We start from the raw sequence: 24,899 nt of genomic DNA, 5'->3' as shown, positions 1-24,899 counted from the left end.
GAACGCTCGGGTTTCACAAATTCGAATTGGCCAGCGGAATGCAAAAATGCTCTGCAGGGGATCACACAGGAAGTCTATGTACACATCACACAAACTGGTTCCGAAAACTATGCCTGACTTCCGCTCTGTATGTTTCCATGGCAACCAAAGTTGCCGTGCCCCGTGTGCAATTTGACCACGGCAGTCGCAGAGTCTGCCATTTCGATGTCGCACCCACAAGGATTGTGCATGGACAATGTACAAAGAAGGCTTCGTACAGCAGGTGCTAAACGCGAGCTCTATACAGCAGCACCGAACGCAGCCATTTTGCGAAGCTACACGATGTTGTGCATACCGACTTCACTTGAAGGTGGAAGTGACGCGAGCTATTTCCGCCCGAATCCGCACCTCGGTGGTGGAGCATGTGAGAGCGATCCAACGCAATTTGATCCGAAATGACCAGCGAAAAGTGCGAACCCGCTCCAGATTGACCAGTGAAATTCGAATTTGTTGCCACGGAGCTAGAAATCGTGCTCCGAATCGACCAGTAAAGAACGCCATAAGCTACGCATTACATGGGATGCCCAGCTCCATTTTTTTTCTCTTAATTTTGATTAGAATGTCAGCTATTCTCGTTTGCCCTCTGATCCACACCAATCTCTTCCCGTCTCTTAACGTTACACCTAGCATTCCTCGTTCCACAGCTCTTTGCGCGGTCCTTAACTTGTTCTCAAGCTTCTTTGTCAATCTCCAAGTTTATGCCCCATATGTTAGCACCGGTAGAATGCACTGGTTGTACATCTCTTTTTTCTTAATGATAATGGTAAGCTTCCAGTCAGGATCTGACAATGCCTGCCATATGCTCTCCAACCCATTTTTATTCTTCTGTGAATTTACTTCTCATGATCAGGGTTTCCTGTGAGTCATTGACCTAGGTAAACATACTCCTTCACAGACTCTAGAGGCTGACTGGCAATCCTGAACTTCTGTTCTCTTGCCAGGCTATTCATCATTATCTTTGTCTTCTGCATATTAATCTTCAACCACACTCTTACACTCTCTCAATCATTCGTTGTAACTCGTCTCCAGCGTTGCTGAACAGGACAATGTCGTCTGCAAAGTGAAGATAGCTGAGATATTTGCCGTTGATCCTCACTCTTAAGCCTTCCCAGTTTAATAGCTTGAATAGTTCTTCGAAGCATGGAGTGAATAGCATTGGAGAGATTGTGTCTCCTTGTCTGACCACTTATAGATTGTAATATATTGATTAAAAATCTTTTTAACTCTATATTCAATCTATCAATCAAATCCTCTTAAACAGAGAAAAAAGGTAACCAGAATAAAGCCTCACAAACTGCAGCTTGACACAGTCTGCCCCCCCCCCCCCCCCAAGTTCAATTCGGCAGTGAGCCGCACTGGACCATGTATAAGGTGGCCTGCCATATGCAAGCACTGCATAAAGGAAAGAAGGTGAGAAAAAAGGAACTAACATAATACATTCAGCCACAAAACAAAGGTTTAGCTAACGAAAACTGCAAAGCCTCAGTTATGAAATGATGCAATGGTAATAAACTCAGGTGCAGACCAAAAAAGAAAAGAAAAAGAAAAGCGTGTCGAAAAGATTGAAAACTGAGAAAAGCTAGTCGTGATAGTAGATGCATCTCTCAGCCTTGCACATAAGGCAAGGGGTGCCTTCAAGGCCAAGGATTCTTGGAAAAAACTTTACCTTATATTCAAATAAATATGGTATACCGTGAGGGTCAATAAGTATTGCAGAGAGGCATTAGAGAGAGGCATTACCAATACGCTTTGCTGAATTTGCTTCGTTATACACTATGATTCATTATATCTGATATGCCCACATTTGCTATATTGAGGTTCAAGCGTGTCATTGTGCACTTGCTGTCGGCACTCCCAATACACACACAAATTCCACACAGAAGACTGTTCTTAGCCATTGAAGAGAAAGATGTTGCAGGAACCCCTACAGATGATTGTCAAAGTAAGCGAATAGCTTACGCAGAGTGGATAAGTTAAATTGACACGCTGGCAATACCTTTCAAGTCCACTGCTGACGTCGATAAATGTCTGATGATGGCAGCACAAAGTATATTTGAGAAGTTTCGGTACAGTAGAACCTTGTTCATATACACGTTTCTGGGGTGGGAAAATGTTAGAAAATGCGTACCGTATTAACTCGAGCTTCTTTACATGATTTTCGTTGGTGGAACTCGACCCTTGCATTACATTTGAATAATGGCAGAATTCGCAAATTATAAAACAAATATCCTAAATTCAGCAGTTTTTAGCGTTACGTTGGCAGCCTGTACCTTTACATCTCAATCCAGTCCATGCACTCTAAAAGCAGCTGCACCCTTTGGGGTGTATATTTGCCACCCACAAAAACCGTCACCTGTCTTGCGTGCGGTTCATTTCTTGAAAACGCTGCACTCGTTACTTTCCTGTCGAGAATGCTCTGCCATGCTGATAACCTGCATGCCGTTAGCAACTGGGAAGTACCGGGCTCACAGTGTTAAAGAAAGGAAATGTGGGCAAGACAGATGACGACTAATGTGCGGCAAATATACACCCCAAAGGGTGCAACTGTTTTTAATGTGTAGAGAACTCGACTGAAGTCAAAACTTGTTTTTCTCCTTGGAATCGACACCATTTTCCCTGTACTGGTGACTGGTGTTACAGTTATGATGCTGCATAAACCTGTGGTGACTCCAATTATTCGATATGATGCCTGATTCGAGAGACAAGCAATTTTGATGGCCGAGAAGGAGGGAAACTCCGCCATTGCTCGGTGGCTTGACGTCGTTGATTCACAGATGGCAGGACCAGCAGAAGGCCAATTCACAGCCGCTTGGAAGAATTGTGGGCCTCACAGCGGCCTGGTACCGCCCCTGAATGAAATGGCTGTGTGGCCTCTTTCGATGTACTCAGTGGCACGGCCAGGGAGCGGGAAGGAGGGCTGCCGAGCTTCAGCCTCCCCTCTCCCCGAAATTTTTCTAGCTGGCGCGCTGCTCCTTTTTATGCCTGGCGCATCGCCTACAAACAAAGGTGCATATCCTTCGAACGCCCGCCCCAGACAAGCACAGGATAGGACATGCCTTCAGGTAAACCAAGGGCCTGCTCAAGGTAGTCCTCTAAAGTCTTGCTACTACGAACATCACATTAAGGAAGTTTTCAGATTTATGAATATCTTTAAATACCTGTAAGAATGCCTATACAGTCGAACCCACTTACAGTAAAAGCTTGTTAATTCGAAATTTTCGATAATTAGAAGTATCAGCCGTGGTCCATCCAGCAATGTATTGAAAGCAATATGTAACACATCCCGCTAATTCACACTGAAATACACACTGCCACCGATAATTCGAACTCCGCGTCACTGTAGATAGTGAGAGTGCTAGCATAGAGAAAGGATTTCAACAAGAGGGGACACTCGGCGAAAAGTGGCGACAGGAAATACATCACGCTAGTATTAACGCTGACCGTTTGCTGCCGCGAGCATCGAAAGAAAAAAAGAGAATGTGAAATGAAGTTAAGACGTTATTTCATTTTTTTTTATTGTTTCCTGGCAAAACTAAAAATATTTACATATAAATTGAATTGTACTTTGCGGCTTACTTTTCTTCTGTTGCCTAGCGGCAGGCAAACAACGCGCCAGGCGCATGCGTCATTCGTCCGACACACCACGGAAGCGAGCGAGACCGGCTGCGCATCTGAGCGTAGGCCTGTTTGGCGACCCATCTGGCTGTTTTTCTACTCTTGGATTTAGCTTGGTTTGTTGGGCTCCCTGCGAATTCTTCCGTTCTTTCTGCACTTCGACATGGCACCACTGCACTATTGGACTATGGCAAGGTGAGAAATTTTGTTCGACAGTCTGCAACGCATTTCAAGCAATTGGGCTTACGGAGACTTGTGACACAGTTAGCAAAGAACAGCTCGGCCGTCATGGTGCACTTAAGTTGAATTAATGACTCGTACTGGGAGATGCTTGCAGTGCTTTCTATGAGCCCCAACATTATTTTCACTTACTTTGGTAGCTTTCGGGGACGCTGGTCTCGCACAGGGCCCTGTGATGCAATGTTGCGTGCATTGAATCTTACTGGGACAAGTTTTGGCACTTTCTCTAACCCCCAACATTACTGTAACTAATTTCGTTACTTTTTGCGGTACTTTCCAAGCGTAGTGGCCACGCCTGGCGTTGTGATGCGGCTAGCGAAAAGCAGCTCGGCTGTCTGGCACAGATCTTTCGCCTATACTGAATCTTACTGGGACAAGTTCGTGACACTTTCTCTGACCCCCAACATGATTATAATTAATTTCGTTGCATTTTGGAATAATTTGAAGGCACACTCGTCATGCCTGTCGCGATGCAGCGACAAGCAGCTCGGCCATGGTGACAAAGTTAGTTTGGAGCATACTGAATCTTACTGCAACAAGTTTGTAACAATTTTTATGGCCCCGCAACAACTTAAACCTTCTTTCGGTGCTCACGCTTGTCGAAAACGCGACGAGCAATTGCAAAGAGCAATAACACGGGAGAGCGTTGCTTGCACCGGCAGAACACGCAAAAGATAACACCAAGGAACTCAAACACCAAGAATTTGTAACTTGAAAATTCTGTCTTCTGAACGACTGAACACGGGCTTTGCAACCACACATTTGTCTTGAGTGCGAGTAGCGAAAATTCTGCGAGCATCCAGCATGGTCTGGTTGAGGGCTTGGGTTGTCGTCACCTCTGTGGATTCGTAGCATACTATCAGGTCGATTGCAGCCAAGTTTTTTTTGGAAACATGCAGTAGTCCGTGTATTCGTGCTCTTAAAGTGCAGGAAATAAGTCCCGGGGAGGGAGGAATGCTTGCAAATAGGATGTTTTCGTGGTATGTACGGTATTGTTTGAAATGAGTTGGGTATTTTCTATGCCATGTATGTAAAAGCGAACTGCTTTTGTTTGTAATGCCGCCCATTCACCACTTTTGCACGTTTCGCCTCTACATGCATTATTCGTATGTGTTAATACCAAAATGACACATGCTTGTAATTTACTTTTCTTCAGCTGATGTCATCCGGTGGAGGTTCGAATGAGAACTACTGCTGCTCACCTGGTGCCACAACGTTGTAGGAATGCACAAAAAGCCCACAACGACCATTTATATAGAATAAAATAAACATTTCCTCATTTCACAAGGCGTCTTGCGTCATGAGGAAATTGCACGTGGCACATATTCAATGGAGGCTTGTAAAGATCGTTCGCAATCATTTTTACTTAATAATAAAGCGATTTCGCACGAAGACTGTGCGCGGCTGAGCTGTAGAAGAGATTAAAAAAAAAGCATCGATCAGCGCAGCTAGCATAACGTTTACCATTTATCATTCAAAACGCGTACATGAAACCGAAACTGGAAGTGTGCCTCAGGTGTTAATGCCGGCGGCTTGGTAAGCTGCAGTCCATTCGGCCACTGGGCTCTATGGGAATGTCCACTCTTGTTGAATCCTTTCTCTATGGTGCTAGTGCGCTGCAGCATGTTAGCAACATTGATGCCGCCGTGCGGCTTTGCTTTTTCCATCTGCGGCCCTTTCTTTAGGCCTGACTGGAGAGCGGCGCATTTGCGCCTGGCCAGGCATGGTCTGTTGCCGGTCGCTTCTCTCATGTGAGGTTCCGTATAAAGTTCAAGGGCTATAGAATTGTCGCCGTGCGCCGCATGCTGTATGTGCGAGCGAAAGCATGCGAGAGTGAGCTGGCGAACGTGGCTCAATCTCGCGTGTGCGAGCGAGGAAGACGGGGCAGATGCTCGGCTTCTCCTGTCGCGCACGAGGCATGGGGGTGAGGCAGAGGGAGGGGGACGTTCTTCTCCGGCGGCTGCTGCTTAAAGGAGTACTGACACACAAAAAATCCACGTGGTTCTTTCTGCTTTAATAAGTAGTTAATGACCCAGTAATCACAGCACAAAACCTCATTTACTTCAGAGCGCGACAGGTAATTATTTGCAGTCTTTTTTGTAGCGAACAGTCGAAGTTTCGGTTCCAGAGAGCAAAGAAACGGGGCAAACGGGAGCGTAAACAAAGTGGTCACGTGTTCGCAAAAAACCATGACGTATGCTCTGACGTGCAGCCAGCGTGCGCGACCAACTTGCTGAATATTGTCGTGCGACTGCCGCATCGGTCGGACGACCGCAGCCAATGACAGCGCCGGTAGCGTGAACGTCATGGCCACGTGGTAGACCCGGCGGGGCGGGGCCGGCGAGCGGGCGCCTCACCGCTCCGATCATGTCTTGTTTTTTTTTTTTTTCTGGCCGAAATGCGGACTTCTTTCGCCGCTGACGATGGCGCATAAATGGGCTACAATTTGTTTCTGACACGAAAGAACTCCTAGAACAAAGTGACCTCGAAAGAGTGCGAGTAATCAAACGTTGTGCGAAATAGTAAATCGTTGGCGTGATTTCTACTCGGACGCGGTAAGAGCAGACGCGCCAGCAATCGTCTGTATACGAAGCGGCTCGCCTGACTGGCCTGTTTACTCATCGCTACTAACGGCTCCGGGAAAACTAACCGTATTTTCACTTAAGAGAAACATAAATGTTCAGGCATTGATTGTGCTGATGAATTTAGGCGCTTTATTACGAGCTGCGGACGCATCGCAAGGACCCTCGGCCCCAGATAGACGGCCGGCGAGCTAGGCCTACATTCGTCTCCCAGCGATCGCAAGCTCGCTTGGCATGCTCGTTCGCTTCTGTCGGCGCCAAAGAAATCAAATGTGCTGCAGTTTAAGCGTGACATAACCGTGTACACGTTGTGCCGACTAGCATAGGCGCTTCGTTATACGAGCTGCAAGCGATCGTGTCACAAGCGCAGCCGGTGTCGGATTTGATGGCCCAGCGAGCTATGCCTGCCGGCTCTTGGCCACCGGCGGCTGTCAACGAATCCGATACTGCTAACGCGGCCTTGCGGAAACACGCCTGCAGTGCTCGCATAGACGTGTTTATATTGTCATCGTTTGTTTCAAACAAGATAGCTGTGCAAATACGGTTGCTTTCACTTTCTGTTCGAAGCTACGCAGGATTCCGAACTTCCACGCAGGGGCGCCGGTTCTGGGCCGCCGCTCGCTCAATTGTACCATGTGTCCCGAATCGCCGCATGCGGCAAGTCGCACATGACGCGCCGTACTACAGATCGCACGGAAAATCGCGCCATGTGTCTCGCGCTTTAGACGTGGCCAATCACTCAGCGACTCAGATATTGCGGCCGGCGATGCCGAGGACGAATCTCAACAAAACCCTCGCATTGGCCACAATCAATGGTAAGACACAACAAATCGGCGTTGAACGTTGTGGCAGCGCAGTCAAGCTGATAGTGTGGGAAATATCCCGATGGACATGACAAAAACTGCAGTTGCTGCGACATGGAGAGCGTCCCACTACAAGTACAACAGCTAGAACAAGCAACAACAGAGGAGAAGAGCACATGTAAGCCGCATGGCAGCCAACGAAAATTCGTGACGCAGCCACATGACGTAGCGTTTTCTTGGCTATTTACGATTCCGGTTGACGTCAATGTCGCGAGGTGCTCTGTTTTGCGGTTGGCTGCGCGCACGTAGTTTAAAATTGATTTTAAATATGTTCTAAGCGATATTCGCCGCTGATATTTTATAGACGATGTGTGTGTGACCAACTAAATCGATCTCACAAGTTATCTCGACTTCATATTTTTGTGTCGGTGCTCCTTTAAGGCGCGGCCATGCTGGCACCATATTTCGAAAGCAATCTGCGATGTGGCCAAAGTGCGCGCCTGTGTGGGCCTCATTTCCAAAGTGATCTGCGATGTTTGCAGAGTGCGTGTAGTGCCGGTAGCTTCGTATACAATGTGCTTTCTATGTTTCATTCACGTTGAAGTGAAAGCTGTACGAAGGTCAATTCGCTCATTGCTAATGCTGCAATTCCTTACTCCAGCATTTTTCAGCGAGTTTCCGTAGTCATCGAGTGAGATGTGTTCATGTTAACCTGTGCGTGCGTGACACCGTACTTGTTAATTTAGTTAGTAAGCAAATGTTTACAAATTTATACAGCCAATAAAACCACTATCCTTGTTTCGTATAGCTATCTACTAATTTGCTATCACAATCAATGCTTCACTTTTCTGGCGAAACTGCAACATTTTTTCCTGCGAAGTTTATTAGGGTCCTGAGAAGTTTATTGTAACGAGATCCTACTGTAGTTGTATTATTATGCCCCAAGCATGAGAAACTTAACAGAGAATAATGCACCCCCCCCCCCAAAGAAGATCCTGGCTACGCGGCTGAAAATACTTAATCTCAAACAAGCTTGAAGATGACGTGATCTCATGGGATGACTTACGGAGATAGTTTCGCTTTCGCGAGACTTAGCTCGTCCTGGCACCAAACCCCTCGACATATATGGCCGATGGTGCTCTTGGCACTGATAATGAGCATGGCTGAGTGCCAAAAAACAACTGTTTGGGACGCTTTCGGTGTCACGCAAAATATAGCGGAAGTGAAGCTAGCTCCGAAATGGATCGCCCAAGAATACCCCCCAAGACGACGATAAGTGAAGAGAACTTATTTCCAAACTGTAAATTCTTGAATAAAGGTACCATTTCTTCCATTCATCTCACGTTACATTCACGGTTTCATTTTTCTTGTTTATTTTATATGAATGCAAAGTAGACCCTCGCGTTAAAATTGCAGTCATGTTACATTTGAGTAAATAAGGTACTACCCGGGAAAACGTAAGATCCAAGGTCACAAAAAAATTCGGCAGAGTCGATTGTAATTGACACCTACGTAATGTGAACTGTTGCACGAGTCCCTGTAGCACAAGGCACCGATGTCTGCCGACCTGCTGAGGCACTAGCGGCCAGAGGCGCGCAATGTCGCTCTTGTGGCTTCGGCAAGCTCGCGTTCGCACTCTTTGAATTCGGCCAGAGTCAGCAGCTCCTTTGGGTGGAGCATTTCGGCAGGAAGTTCTTGCGTGCCCACTCAGCGAGAATCTTTGCGGCCCAAGACGCAAAGGCACGTCTAGCTAGTGGGGCAAGAGTGGCCCGTGACACCTACTGTCTTAAGACAGTGATGGGAAATAGAGCTGGTGGGCAATATCAGAATACAATGCCACCAGAGTGAAACACGATGGTCACTTCGTGCCGCCGCAGGCACATAGGGTTATCGCCTATTAAAAGCACGCAGTACGCTTCCTATGCCACATGCACTGTGAAAGATTTAAAACAGAATTGAATTCTGGTGTTTTAGGCGCCAAAACCATGATATGATTATGCGACATGCCGCTTTAGACGGTTCTGGATTCCACCTGGGGTCCTTTACCGTGCATGGTACACGAGCGTTCTTGCACTTCGGCTCCACAAAAATGCAGCCCCTGTCGCCAGAATTTCTTCCCACAATCTCGGGCCTAGCAATGCAACACCAAAGCCACTACGCCACCATGGCGGCTATGTGAACAGATAGGTGAAAATGCTTATTGCAGCGGCAACACAGCTGTCGAGGGTGACACGTGACAATCCGCGAGGAGATTCACTGGTACCATAACACCATAACAGGAAACCGAGGGCGTGGTGTCATTTTCATGCAATGCAGGTGGGGAAGTACTGCAGGGAAGCTGCCACAGCGGACGTCTACTGCTCTCAGTCACGCGTGCGTTGCGGCTTTTTCTTTTTTTTGTTCACATGGGCTCTACTTGCTAGAAGACATATCACATGATCGCAATTTGGTGACATATTGAAAGTTGGTGCCAGAAGATAATGTTTTTTGGAACGCTATTAATAGATAAAAAAGAAATTTAACTGTATTGGTAATTTTTTTTCCTTATCGACCATGAACGTTGGCACCCGAAAATCATGTGAAACCAGGTCATATCAACAAGGTGTTACTGTTGATGGCATGACACCATGACGACGGCTGCATACTTATGCTATTCCACTCACTTACTCCAAGGCCAGATACTCCATTGACCATATGCTTTAAGATAGTGCAGATCATGCACACTGTGGAAGTCGGTCTAAGCGAGGCTTTGGTGCTTTGGTGAGCTGGCAACATGAAATGGCACACGTCGACAAGAGATGCGCACATACCAGACTTCGGCGATGAATACGCCCTGCAACCATCAGCCCAGGTGGCACAACAACGCGACAACAAGCCATAACTGCCATCACCAATCGGAGCATCTAAATCATCAAACGCCAAAAAACTCTCATGTAAACACACATGCATCTTAAAGATCTAGCTGGATTTGACGATGAACATGCCTTGCCACTTGGTTGCACAAGAACATGCGCCTTTTGCTCTGGCGAAGAAAGTCCATCCAAGAAAACGGGTGAAAGAGCCAAACACGGCCACATGCTTTAAAAATGTCCTCGAACTAACAAAGCTAAACAAAGTGTGACCACGGACATTACATAAACAAATGAAAACAAATGTGACATTATCAAATGAGTACCTGACAAGCTGTGAACTTGTAACATTCGTAAAATTACCACAGACACGACATGGGGAGGGAGCAACAGCATGCATGTTTTAAATGTGTGCCCAGTGTTTACCTTTCATAGGACACATAATTTATTAATTATGATTTATCTTTGAATACAGCGCACAAGCAGCCCCAAATTTGGAAGTGCAGAGACTGACGAGTAAAACATTGTTTTTTATATCCCCGCAACTATTTCAGCAACCTTGTTGTTGCCAATTCCGAAGGCTCCAGGAAGCTGTCAGAATAAAATTGCTTGAAGCAAGTACGCCTGCGGTGTGCTTCCACCATTAGAAGACTTCCAAGTGTATGGTTGTGCTCACTAGCCACACTTTTTCACTAACAGCATTTTTCGTAAAACGTGATGCAACATTAGTAAAATCACAGAATGGGCACAGATTCGTTAACTTTGCGGAAAACTTGGCGGCAGGTATGGAAATGAGTACCTGCGGCAGTGAATTAGTGGCTATAGAGTTTTCCTGCTAAACATAAGGACATTGGTTCAATCCTCAGTCATGGCAGCCACATTTTAATGGTAGCAGCATAAAAAAATAATGTTGTTAGATTTAGATGCACACACACATATATATATATAAAACCAAGCTCGATGAACACTCGTTCGGTGCTTCTGAAAGCCAATGTGTTGCTTTGGTTTGTTAAGCCTCAATTTCCTTCCAGATAACAGAAAACCTGCCACTATGGTTGACTTACTGATCACAAACTGTGTTGGCAATGCAGACACATGACATTACGAACAGGCTAACCAACCACCGTTTGGTCTGCATTGCCTACATGCGACAAAAAAATTAAATTATGGGGTATTACATGCCAAAACCACTTTCTGATTATGAGGCACGCCGTAGTGGAGGACTCCGGAAATTTCGACCACCTGGGGTTCTTTAACGTGCACCTAAATCTAAGTACACGGGTGTTTTCGCATTTCGCCCCCATCGAAATGCGGCCGCTGTGGCCGGGATTCGATCCCGCGACCTCGTGTTCAGCAGCCTACCACCATAGCCACTGAGCAACCACGGCGGGTTACATGCGACAATGCCAGGACAGGGACTAACAGGGAGAGGCTCACCGTTCACGACCTTTGGCCGACTTGGAGAGCACCTGCAGCTGCTGCTGTTGCACCAGCTTCTGCCGCTCACGGCTCCGCATGTTGCGTTGCTGAAAAACCACCAGATGGTCAAGCGACAACCTCAAGGCGGATGACAACAACACAGCAGTTCTACTACAGGAAATACATCTGCTACAGGTTGATGCTGGCATAGCTTCCAGTTCTGCTTTTCCTTTTTATTTCTGTGCTTCCTCAGTGGCTTTCATGGCTTCATTGTCTGTTGGATTCATACGGTTGTGAAGATCGAGCCCCTCAGTTCCTCTTCTTCCCATTCATGCCACATGCACTTATTTATTTATAGCACCCTCTATTTATAGTACCCTCTACAGTACCCCCTATTTATAGTGTGTTACAGAAGGGAGGTGGTAAATATGGGAAGGTTGTTAAGCTTCAGCATTTAAGAGCCAACCTGCCAGCTTTAAAATTCGATAAAATGCAACAGTTGAAAGCCCTAAAAACTGTCTAATTACTCAAGGAGCTGGCTGTATTATTAAAGGTTTGTAGGCTTCGTTTCACAGGGACATTGTAAACAGGCACTCCACCCAAGAATGATCTGTACCACAGACAAACAGATGCTTAGGAAGTTTGTTCATGTAACGGACACTAATGTTTCAGCTGCCATAACGCATCTGTTCTATAAGTTGATGTCAGTGCAACACAGGTAGTGTCTGCACAGCCAATCAGTCTGACAAATCAAGCTATTAATGATCGAGCAGCAACTGCGGTTGCATTCTCAAAAATAGTTTTGCTCTAAACTAGGACTCAAATGAAAAATCGCCAAATGGCTGGTGTCAGCACAAGTCTAAATAAACTAAAGACTGACACAATATACCTCCTTCCTGTTGTGTTTGTATCGTCTGTTTTCAGCTGATAGTAAATGCAGACACTGAAAACATTACTCAGGCAGTTTGCATCCAAAATGACAGCTCAGAAATAAATCCCAAGCCTACAGTTTGTATTCACAAATTTTTTTCCTACTTAAATAATTTAATGTAAATAATTAAAAATTCCCCTTTCTTTTTTTTTCCTTTTCACATTTCAAAAGTTTGCTTGTGTGCAGGACAACACTCGTGTGTAATGGACATTGGGAGAAGCATTGCCTGCGAACTCGAGGCTCAGGAAGCCAATTCAAATTCTTTACTAGCTTACGCTCACATAAAATACTAATTTCAGAGTTCCTGGTGAGGCAGGAAACAACACGAATAACCAAGAATGAAATTTTTATTCTATGGCATAATGCATTTCCATCATTAGTGTAGGGCATGCATCAAGTAGGTGTCAATGCTACAACACGTGCATACACAAAGATCAAGTGGGGGAATAAAGATTGAAGCACATGGTACTTTACATTTCATGACATGCAAGTCTGATGTGCTCGCACATCTTACAAAATGGAATTCACTGCATTGCTGGCCAGGTTTAAGGTCAAGCTGACTAAAGACTCTTTACAGTGCAAGAACTTCTTCCACAGTATTCATGTGAGATTCCAATATCCCATATATTGTGCTAATTTCTATTGGTGGGCCTCACCTAATTCTTTAAAGGAGCACTGCAATACTTTTTAAATACGGCTTGCAATCTGTACGCAGTGCAGCTGCGCACACGTGAGCCTAATATTATTCCTCTAGATGTAGCTGGGAGCCCACAATCTCACATACAACACAAACAAACAAATAAAAGATAGCTTTCTCTTTCCTTCCGTGCCTTTGATGTGATAAGCCCGGCCAACAGTCGACAGGTGCGAGTGGGTGATTGTTCATGATCGCGAGTTTACTGCGGCACATGAAGACTCCTGTAACCCTCTAGCAATTGAGAAACGGGATGGTTGTCAATGTGCCTGGCCCGTCCTTGTCATCTCTTTAATGACAACATCATCTCTTGTCCTTGTCATCTCTTTCTCGGACATCAACTTTGAAGGGTTACCACAGGTGCACCACAGAAGGAAGAAAAAGGAACAAAGATGCGACAAGCAGGACATTGCCATCCGTGCTGCCCCAGCTGAAAGGTAATGTGCTTAGGAGGAATGGGCGAGGAAGGCATGGCACCCTCGGCATTGCACTCCTGTGTGCCCTCAGTTTTGAAAACATGTTTGCAGGTCCTCTCGAGTGGACAGTGCCAATCCACGAATCGCTCAGAGAAAATGCTGCTCACCTGGTTCATACGGAAGCGGCCACGTTGGTGCATTGGCTTGTGCATGCGTGTGGTGTCCACCAGCTGGAAGGTGCTCTCGTCTTCGTCATGGTAGTATGCGTACTGAGTGCCCGACCCAAATTGCGATGAGTACTTGTCTGCAACGATGGAGGGTAAGGTCACAGAAGAGGCAAGCGGACGTGCGGGGAAATGCGCAAAAGTTTGCAAGGCACTCGGCTAATGTGGCCAGACCCCAAGATGGGACAGGAGGAATATGTACTGAGCAAATAAACGGGCTAAAAGACTCAGTGAGCAGTGGGTTCACTGCTGCGACATTGAACTTTAGTGACTAGCTTAGAGAAACACTAAGTAGAAACAACAGATCAGTTCAGACTCGTAAAGCATTCTTAGACAAAACTGTATTTTCCTTTATCTCATAGCAAGAGATTTACTACTAGAAGAGAAAATCAAGGCTAAAAGTCCCATTTCCTTAATTTTGCATTGTGATGCCAGCACTGTATGTCAGTGCGACATCATGGATTTTGATGGTTTTTCTTTTTCTTCTATCTTCAGTCTCACTCTCTTTAGAATACCACATAGTATGTCTATAGAGAAATTAAAGAAATTAAATAGGGGAAAGCAGACATAGTCAAAATTCATGTTGTCACAGCAAGCTGTTGCAGGAAAGCACCTTTTGTTTTTTGCACCTATACTGGCTTCTAAAGCCTACTTTCATCCTTATGGCCTATTGTCCAACGTAACTTACAAACACATGTTCTTGTGGCTCAATGTACCTTTAGTATCCCTTTAATTTCTTTTTCGTATGGAATGCTACCAACTTGGGATGTGGTAAGTTTGCATTGCCTTCTGGCAATTTAATGAGATGACTGCCTGTGTGCGACTATTGTTGTGTGCATACGCTAACATTCTGGGACACAGCAGCCCTCTAATACACACCCGCAGGCAAAATAAGCTTCACTCTCAGTGCAGTGTCCTGCAAAAGCTACAGTGTTCAGGTCTTTCATACATATTGTCCCATAGCAATCTGCTATGCAATGTAACGTAACATCTCAACGGGACTCTTGAGGTATTAATAAATAAATAAATAAATATAGTGTATACATGTGCACCTTCAGCACACAGTTGGACAATGGCTTTAGTTACAGTGCACTGAAAGTAGGCTAGTATGGCACCAGCAAAAAAAAAAAAAAAAAAAAGAAGAATGAAAGAAAAGAAAAAAAAAAGAATGTGTGCTCCCAAGGTGGCATAATCACATCGCCAGTACAGCTGCACAAGCCAGCGTACTAGCAATTCTTAAGAGAAAACAAACGAGACGGATGCAGGTCTGAAGTGCGTGAGGTTGAGTTAATTGGTGCAATCATAACAGCACACGTGGGTGTCGCGTCACCAGATTAAAACCGGCAAAAGAGGTTTAATGAAGCGCAGTTGGTCCGCACGACGAAAGTGCCGCGCGAGACGATGCCGAACAGCATCGCCACGCTTCGCGAACAAGGTTCTCAGCGTGGCACCAGCCGATCAGTAATAACTTCGCATCGAGCAAGCTTCGTTAGCCAGCAAATTAGTGGGATCGCGTTGACGATTCGCACACCCGGCGGCTGCGGTACAATGACCAGACCGCACTCCACGACGCTAATGCTCGCTTCACAAAACTGCGGAAACCTCGGCCCGCAGTGGTAATGTCCGCACTTCACAGCGATCGCGTGTCGGACGGTAAAAACGTTCACAGAGACGGTGCGTCACTTCAGCGATGCACGGAATGTGTCGCACATCATTCAGACAGAGGAAAAGACTCACTGGCCGCTCTCCTGTCCTGATACGTGGTTCCCGTCCAGTCAGCCACCTGCGCAAACGTACGCGAGGCCCGTCAAACACGGAGCACATGCGACGACGCATCGCGATCGGCGACCGCAAGAGGCCGGCTGTAAACGTGTGGCGAGCATGCCGGCGGCACTTCGCTAAGCCTCACCTTGCCGAGACGGTCGCTCTTGGCGAACGGCTGGTACGGCATGTCCTGGTATTTCTGAGGTATGGCGCAGGGACCCCATCCATTGGGGTTGTCCTGTATCGGCGGCAGCACGAAGCGAGCCGTCATTGTGGACGAGGAGTTTGTGTTACACCCGGTGTCGGCTACCATATGCGTCAAGCCGTATGCCAAGGCAATGGCCAAGGAAAGCGGACCGCTAAGCGGAAGCTGTGGGCTGTAGCCGTTGCGGACGACCGGAAGTCGGGGTTGCCTTCAGGTTGCGGATAAATGCGACAAATGACGCGAAAAACAGAACCGAAACTGAACCACGAAACTGAATTTTTTTTTCGCCGTCTTGCGTAGAGTTTCTCACTATATTACCTAGAGGGAAATCTGGCGATGCGGTATGCGCGGGAATGCCCATAGAGTTCCATACAGTAATTACTACAGGGAACTCTGGCACTGCAGTCGTTGAAACAGTTTTGAAAGTAGCGACACTCTCCTCCTCGCGGCGCTTTTCTCCTCGATTCTCCTCGCACGCCGGCTCCGCACGGCACGCTTTTTCTCCTTGGTTCCCACGGACCATGCCACGGACCACAGCATTCTATGGAGGCGTGTAATTTTGGGCCAGTTGCGCGCCCCAGTGGTGTTGAAAATATTGAGATATGCTGATAACAGCATCGATAATGCTGAAGGCAACGTTTATGAGGAGGTTGGTATTTTCTTAAAGCCGTTAGAAAAGGAGCTTTGAGGCGAGTTCTATATACTCCAGACAATTTTTCTGCCAGATGATGAGATGCTCTACTTAGTGCGTCTGATCTAGTATTGCTTGTGGCACATCCCTTGAAAGCCTTAAATCTCTGTTTCAAGGTCGCGTTGTGCGAATATCACATGACCGAAAGAAGGCTGGAAGTGAACCAAAGCATGTGCAGCCGTGTAAAGAGATGATTACTAATTAGCAAAGTTACGTAATGATTGATTAGTGATTGGATTAAGATGAATTCAGGTGCATAAATGATAATGAAGGTGGATTAAAGTCGATGAAGGTGTATTAGTAAATGAAGGGGGATTGAAGTGACTGAAGAAGGATTCGGGTGGTATAAAGAGGATTAAGGTCATTAAGGATGATTAGGGTGGTTTTAATCTCCAATCGGTTTCAATACTCCATAAAGCCTAATTCACCTGAATCCACCTTAATGCTCCCTTATCCACCTTAATCCTCCTTCATACTTCATCCTTAATTCTTAATCCTTCTTCATTCATATTATCCTTCCTTGCTTGAAAACCCACCCCTTATGTATAATGCAATAATGTATGTAATGTAATAACAAAGAACCAATATTATAATATTCTTTCTTTGTTTCCCTCTCCCCCCACTGTAATGCCTACGGGCGCTGTGGGTATTGTGATAAATAAATAAAATAAAACTGAACTGGATAAAAGTAAATAAAGAGGATTATAAGGTCGATTAAGGAGTATTAGGGTGGGTTAAAGTTGATAAATGTGGATTAAAGTGCATTAAGGAGGATTATCATGGATTAGGGTGCATTAAAGTGGACGAGAGGATTAAGGCCCATAAGGAAGGATTAGGGTGTATTAAGGTCGATAAAGGTGGATTATGGTAAACTAAGGTACGTTAAGTTGGATTAAGGATTAGCATGGATTAAGGTTTATTACAGTAGGATTTACAACCTTAATCCTCCTTCATCCACCCCCCTAATCCTTGAATAAAGGGAAAATCAGACATCCACCCGTTCGTAGCAATTGCTACAAAGGAAACCCATACGGGTTCCTCGAAAGAAAACGCCTCATTGTTGAAGAAAAATTCGTCCTGGTCCGGGACTCGAACCCGGGACCACCGCCTTTCCGGGGCAGCCGCTCTACCATCTGAGCTAACCAGGCGGCTAGCAGATGGCAGGGCGAAGTCGAATTTCTCGACAACACGAAGCAAAGGCAAGTGATTGACGTAGTAGTTCTGCGGAAACCCGCAAGGTGGAGAGAATTCGAAGTAATGAATAAAGGGAAAATCAGAACCGCTCTACCATCTGCTAGCCGCCTGGTTGGCTCAGATGGTAGAGCGGCTGCCCCGGAAAGGCGGTGGTCCCGGGTTCGAGTCCCGGACCAGGACGAATTTTTCTTCAACAATGAGGCGTTTTCTTTCGAGGAACCCGTATGGGTTTCCTTTGTAGCAATTGCTACGAACGGGCGGATGTCTGATTTTCCCTTTATTCATTACTTCTCTCCACCTTGCGGGTTTCCGCAGAACTACTACGTCAATCACTTGCCTTTGCTTCGTGTTGTCGAGAAATTCGACTTCGCCCTGCCATCTGCTAGCCGCCTGGTTAGCTCAGATGGTAGAGCGGCTGCCCCGGAAAGGCGGTGGTCCCGGGTTCGAGTCCCGGACCAGGACGAATTTTTCTTCAACAATGAGGCGTTTTCTTTCGAGGAACCCGTATGGGTTTCCTTTGTAGCAATTGCTACGAACGGGTGGATGTCTGATTTTCCCTTTATTCATCACTTCTCTCCACCTTGCGGGTTTCCGCAGAACTACTACGCCACCCTAATCCTTGTTCATACTCCTTAATCCCCCTTAATACACCCTAATCGACTCTAATCGGTTTTAATACTTCTTGAACAAGCCTAATTCACCTTAATGCTCCCTAATTTACATTAATCCTCTTTCATACACCTTAATCCTTATTCATGCAGCTTATTACACCTTAATCCTGTTTAATATACCCTAATGCACCTTAATCTACCCTGAGCCATCCCAATCGGTCTTAGTCCTCGTTTATAAAGCCTAATAAACTTTAATCCTCCTTTATCCACCTTAATCCTCCCTAACCTTTATTCATGCACCCTAATCTACCCCAATTAGTTTTAATACTCCTTCATCCACCCTACTCTGCCTTAAGCCTCTTTCATACACCTTAATCCTTATGTCAGTGCTCGATCCTTTACATGTAAGCACAAGGGACATGTGTTTAAGGGCATAATCTAAATCCTGTGTAAGTATTTGTTGGTGAATATCAAATGGCCCTAGCTATATCTAAGGCCATTAGATAGGGTGTTACTACAAGCTACAAGATTTTTTTTATGCACTCTTCCTATAGAAACAATATAGGGCAACAACAAAGTAGTTGAGCCTAGTGAAGAATTCACTCAAGACCCTTGCCAATTTGGCAGGTTCACTATTACTAAAGGATATGAAGGCCAATCATGTTGAAATTCATGCCCAAACCTCATCAGCATTGCATCACTTATTTCAAATAATTTTTACTAGATGTAATTTTGCCAGAGTAAAGGTTGTCGAAACCTGCTAGGCTGAGTGTTTGGTTCCATTTGAATGCAGCATAATCCATCTTTAGTGAATTAAACCCATCCTTACTGATATGCAGTTAAGCAGATCAAAGCAGATGCTGTCGAAATGCATGTGACAGAGTGTTTGGAGTGGGCATCCTTGGGTGATATTTACCGAAAGGCAGTTGCGAGCTTATTGCACATAGCAGCTACAGCATATGAAAGCGAGCACTTTATTAATTTTTTATATACCGCAGACCTTTAGCAGAGCTTCAGCTAGTGCTGGTCGTAATCTACTATAATTTCAACTATATGGCCGTCGTCATCACATTTTTTTTTATGGTCTTACAATTCATTCCCAGTGTACAATCAAAATCTCTGGCAAGAACAGAAACAGTATGACTGGAAACTGCAGAATTCTCCATCTGCGGAGGTGGCTGGCTGATTGCCGTATGAGATGCTTTGTGAGCTGGCATTAATGTCTAAATCTCGAACTGCTCTGCAAGCGTACAAAATGGGTTTTCAGATGCACTCTTACCACAAGAGAGACTAGAATGTCTGTTGCCTGTGAAATATGGCACATATCTACGACGAGAGAGTGGTTAGGATTCTCCATGAATACAACATCAGATTGCTTTATATTGCTACTAGCTTGATAGTACATAATATTAATATTGATATGTGACAAAAATAGACAAGGTAACCAAAAAACTACCAGGTCTACTTATGATTGAGCCCCAAGGGGAAAGATCGAAACATTTGTATTAATCAAGGAAAAATCTGACATCCACCCATTTGTAATAATTGCTACAAAGGAAACCCATACCGGGTTTCCTGAAAGGAAAGTCTCGCAGTTGAAGAAAAATTTGTCCTGGTCCGGGACTCGAACCCGGGAACACCGCCTTTCCGGGGCAGCCGCTCTACCATCTGAGCTAACCAGGAGGCTAGCAGATATCAGGGCAAAGTCGAATTTGTCAACAACTTGAAGCAAAGGCAAGAGATTCATGTAATAGTTCTGCAGGACTATTGTGTCAAATAATAATAATAATACGAGGGTTGGTCCAGAAATAAGGTTCCCATCAATTTTACAAATAGACAACATTGTTTATTCTTATAGAAATTTACATCACTAAGATGATGAAACTTTGCTCTATTTTTCTACATAATCGCCATCTTTTTCTATGCATTTTTGTAGACGGTGCTCCAATTTCTGTATCCCAATGTCGTAGAACTCCGTCGCCAACCCGTTGAGGAAGCATTTCACCTCTTCTTTGACTTCGTCGCTCCGGAGGCATTGGCCACTCAAGTGTACCTTTAACTTGGGTAACAAGTGATAATCCCTAGGCGCGAGGTCTGGACTGTACGGTGGGTGGGGCATAACAGTCCACCCAAAGTTTGTCAAAAGTTCCTGGGTTTGACGGTAGCCGCGAGGTCGGGCGTTGTCATGATGCAGCATTACACCGGCTGCCAGTCATCCTCGCCGGTGGTTCTGGATAGCTCGCCTGGGTTTTCTTAGTGTTGCACAATAATTGTCCGAGTTGACTGTTGTCCCACGTTCTATGAAATCGATCAGCAGTATCCCCTCACAATCCCAAAAAACACTGGCCATGACTTTGCCTGCAGAAGGAATCTGTTTGAACTTCTTTGCGACTGGTGACTCTGGGTGACGCCACTGTTTGGATTTTTGTTTTGTTTCAGGAGTGAAATGAAACCCCACGTTTCGTCTCCCATAAAAATGCAGTCCAACAATCCTTCCTTATCTTCTTGACTTTTTTGAAGAAACTGGCGAGCACAGTCAAGGTGTTTCTCCTTGTGGTCTGATGTCAATAGCAGGGGTACCCATCGAGCACAACACTTGTGATACCACCAATTTTTCTGTCAAAGCTCTTTCCACTGTACCGTAAGAACTCCCAGGAATCTGAGCAACAAGTTCACGGATGGTGATCCTCTTGTTTTGATGCACTTCGCATTGGACCACCTCGATAACTGCTTCTGAAACCGACGGTCTTCTACTTCGTTCTCTACCGTGGACTTCCTTCCGACTGGCACGAAATTCCCTGCACCACTTTCAGACGTGTTGAACGGACATACATTTGTCGCCATACACCTCTGTCAATTGACGATGAATATCCATGGATGGAGTCCCTTTGGCATGCAAAAAACGAATTACGGAACAAATCTCGCACTTGACGGGATCAACAATGAGAACCTCCATTTCAGACGGCTGCTGAGCCAAGCATGAGTGGTGCAGCGAAGCGGGACCGGGGGAATCGAGAGTGGGGAAATAGCCACGCACAGCAGTGGCGCTGGATTTTGCCTCGCAGCTTCCCGTGTGGCTGGAGCTCTTTGGGAACCTTATTTCTGGATGAAGTCTCGTAGTTCCCAGACCAGGACGAATTTTTCTTCAACTGCAAGGCTTTTCTTTCAAGGAAGCCGTATGGGTTTCCTTTGTAGCTTAGAACGACAGAAAGGTTTCCTTTGTAGCAATTGCTACGAACGGGTGGATGTCTGATTTTTCCCTTAATTACCACTTTCCACCTTGCGAGCTTCCGCAGAGCTATTACTTAAAATTTGTGTTAATTATAAGAAAAAATGTGCTTAAGATGTCATCCTCCCAGCAGCAACAATATGATTATGCACAAACTAGCATTACTCTTCAGGCACACTCAAGGCTGCTCACACCATTATCTACAAGATTCGAAGGCCAACATGCAAAAGGGGGTAGCTGTGAAATTCTTTTTCGGCTGAATACCTTCAGCAGAAAAGGAGAAAGTTTTTCTATCAGTTTTTCTAGCACTCATGTTCTTATTTCCGTTGCAATACAAACCTACACTTGCTCATTTGAAGGTGCAAGTGCTGAATTGAATATTGTAGAATACTAAATGGCATCGTTTACCGTTATAAGGAACATCGAACAGGCATTCCAAGGAAGTGCGAAATATTTGTAATCCAGTACGGCAAGGAGGGATTCATTGTTGATGTCGACAGAATTTGGCCAGTCAGAAGGCTAAGGCGCTAAATAAATAAATAAAAAATCCTACAAGTCCACTATTCAATGTTTTTGCCAAACTATTCAAAACATCAATGTGTGCAAGCCCACAGTGACCAAGAAAAGAAATAAACAACTTTCTTGAAGATGGAATGAAAAAGAAATGTTGTGACAATTCAGAAATGAATCCTTTGTACTTTCTCAAGTGACATACGGATAGAGACAGTCGTCGAGCACAATTACATGCGACACATACTTCTGGATCTTGACTTGAACTCATGGCAGCACTGCAGGAGCAAGTACCACATTCATACTAAAAGAAACCCTTGAAGGGGTTCTTTTCCACTGCTTGCTCATTTATGTGCTGATAATGAACCGTAACTTTGCGTCGATACAAACCACCCATTAAAATTGATCATGCACTAAGCAAGAGCAGTCAGGAAGTAGTGCACTATACAAAACATAGTTGTGAACCCCTATGGTGGCTCCATAGATGTGGTGTTCTGCTAAGCAAGAGGTCGTGGAGATCAGAGAGTTCCTATGGGTAGCCTACAACATGAAAATAAAGTAGAGCCTCGTTTACCAGCTGCGACATGCACAAGCTAGAAGTGCTTCTAGCGTAAATTTTATGCAAACAATGTGCTATATTTGCACATGTGGACCTGCTTGGAAAGCCGCTGTGAAAAATGTGCATGAACGCAGTCCGACACACTTGCACCAGACAAATAGGCATAGTCAAATAACCGAAGGTTGATGTACTTGCTCAAAAGTGCCGAGAACAAACCTTGAACTTGTAAAGATCCAACGCGAGTTTATCCGCACAGGTTGATACGAGAGATCCCCTGTATAATCGCTGATCGAGAAGTTCCCTGGTTTTATCTTGGACGCACATGCACACCTCGGAAAATGCTGAAAAAATTAATTTCTGCTACCTCGCCTTTAGCTTGTCTTCTCTTGCTTTGGAATGGTTGCAGCAACACACGACAGCGCATGAGACCATTTATTTGATGTGCACTTGCGATAGCATGCGCATTGTTCTCCTCACTATGAAGTGTACCAACATGGCGTGCTGCCCGGTTGCTGCCGTTCGTGCATACACGCTATTGAAAGCACACAGAATGAGCTACAAGTTGTATGGTTTTAACTGTCCTTTTTTCTTTTACCCACTTAGGTGCATCTGTACAGCCAATGGATACTATGCCCATCAGGCTGGCGTTTACGACCAGTGAAACAGCACAACGGAATACAGTCAACCATGTGAGGCGCCTCTGACAGACAGCATATGCAGTGGGCTGCGACGGAATGAATGATTTCATCAGCATTTTCGCTGGGTGCAAACCTGTGAATCTCTTTATCATGCATGTGTGGAAAAGAAACCCAAAACCCGTGCACATACTTGCTTGAAATAGTCAGGCATGTCCCATTTGTTGGTGTGCCCACATGCAGGCATTTGCTAATGCGATCCCCTCTATCTCCTCTGATAACATTCTGACAAATCCAATGCAGCCACCCTTTGGAAAAATAGCACATGGCAATTATTTCGAGGTAATAAGTTCTCTCATACAGGATAAATAAAGGATAAATTAGCAGTGCTCTTGGGCAATAATTTCCACATTGCAATGGTGGAGAGCCTAAATCCCGCTAGGTGTAACACCAGTTTGCTATTGGCAAACAACCTTCTTGCCCTTGACTTCATGCGTGATATCTTTCATGCAATGTGTTCATAATAAAAGCATTCGACTGCTGCAAACTTTCTTTTTTTTTTCTGGACGTGCACATGGACACAATTCTGATATAAAGAACATGCCGAGCTGTATTACAGCACAGATGCTTACTCTGGACGACTCAAGCTCATCACTTCAAAGTGCCACTTTGAAAATTCTAAGGAATCAAACTATTGCTACCCTTCTGTTTTCAGTACAATCTGAAATACACAAAAATGCACTTCAGCCACCAAATGCAACTGACAAGATTGAGAACATTCACGACTTATGTCAGCACTGCAGTTAACTTTGTGTTGCCAAGTACCTGAATATTGGAATCTGCAAAGAATGAAATGTACCTTGTACAGGGCATTTCATGCAACAAAAAAGGCATTGCATGCATATTTAGCGAACAGCATATTGTTCAGGCTTCACAGAATAGCTTATTGCACAGCACTTAGTTAATATAGTTCATTATGCAATGCTTTTTTAAATATTTGTTTCAGGGTCTAAGTTGTACTCTATAGGTGAAGCTCAAGCGTTTCTCAATTTATATCTGTACCTTTTAGCAACGGCATATTCATTATACAAATTCATTTGTGTTGTGTACTTCCTACATGGGCTTTAATATAGTAGATCTGGTGGGCTTCTAACATGTTATGCTTCATGAATATTTCCCATGTACTTCCCCCGTTATACTTGTCAAATAGTCGCGCAGTACCCGCTTAGTGCATTTGTGCTTTTTTTTTGCAGGTGCAGAAGAAAGCTAGGTGTACTTATATGAAAAAGGAGCTTAGAGGACTGGCATTAGTTGAAGTATTTCCAATGACTGATGTCACATGGCAAGCCAATCGGATTGCTCACCCGAATGACATAGCGTCATGAGCGGGGAGCAACGCCACTATAACGCAGACATTTAAAACACAATATTATGAAATTGTACAATTCTCACACAATACTTCAATCTGACCCTTGATGATCACAAGCACCTACCCTGCACACTCGCTGCTTCTCTACACAACTGTAAAAATCGTTTCAGTGTTCCATTAGGGCTCATTATCTTTTTTGTTTTGTTTTTTCAGTGGGGCGAGGGAGGGGCAGCTAGGTCTTTTTTATTATTATTGCGCGATTTGCTTCCAAACATGTTTAAAACACACGGACTTCTCTAAAATATAACATCGCACAGAAA

At 45.0% G+C, this 24,899-nt stretch overlaps 1 protein-coding gene and 2 non-coding genes across 3 annotated transcripts in view; 2 read left to right on the top strand and 1 right to left on the bottom strand.

The window, feature by feature from the left end:
* The window catches only part of LOC142590617 (eukaryotic translation initiation factor 3 subunit D-like), a 71,228-nt gene extending 55,323 nt beyond the window's left edge, over nt 1-15,905 (bottom strand). Inside the window, exons 1-4 of the mRNA XM_075702943.1 lie at nt 15,722-15,905; nt 15,550-15,595; nt 13,756-13,892; nt 11,566-11,654 (exon numbers count right to left, since the gene is read on the bottom strand). Coding sequence (XP_075559058.1) covers nt 11,566-11,654; nt 13,756-13,892; nt 15,550-15,595; nt 15,722-15,889 — 440 coding nt within the window. The 5' untranslated portion in view covers nt 15,890-15,905. The remainder of the gene's footprint in view (nt 1-11,565; nt 11,655-13,755; nt 13,893-15,549; nt 15,596-15,721) is intronic.
* A 1,867-nt stretch (nt 15,906-17,772) lies between these two features.
* On the top strand, nt 17,773-17,847 carry TRNAS-GGA (transfer RNA serine (anticodon GGA)). Its single transcript has one exon. It is a non-coding gene; the product is annotated as a tRNA-Ser (tRNA).
* Nucleotides 17,848-18,054: 207 nt separating this feature from the next.
* On the top strand, nt 18,055-18,129 carry TRNAS-GGA (transfer RNA serine (anticodon GGA)). Its single transcript has one exon. It is a non-coding gene; the product is annotated as a tRNA-Ser (tRNA).
* The last annotated feature ends 6,770 nt before the right edge of the window (nt 18,130-24,899 follow it).

The sequence above is a fragment of the Dermacentor variabilis genome, chromosome 8 (assembly GCF_050947875.1).
Source record: "Dermacentor variabilis isolate Ectoservices chromosome 8, ASM5094787v1, whole genome shotgun sequence".
NCBI lineage: Eukaryota > Metazoa > Arthropoda > Arachnida > Ixodida > Ixodidae > Dermacentor > Dermacentor variabilis.
Note: the sequence above shows the minus strand (reverse complement) of the source record. Positions and strands in the feature narration are given on the sequence as shown.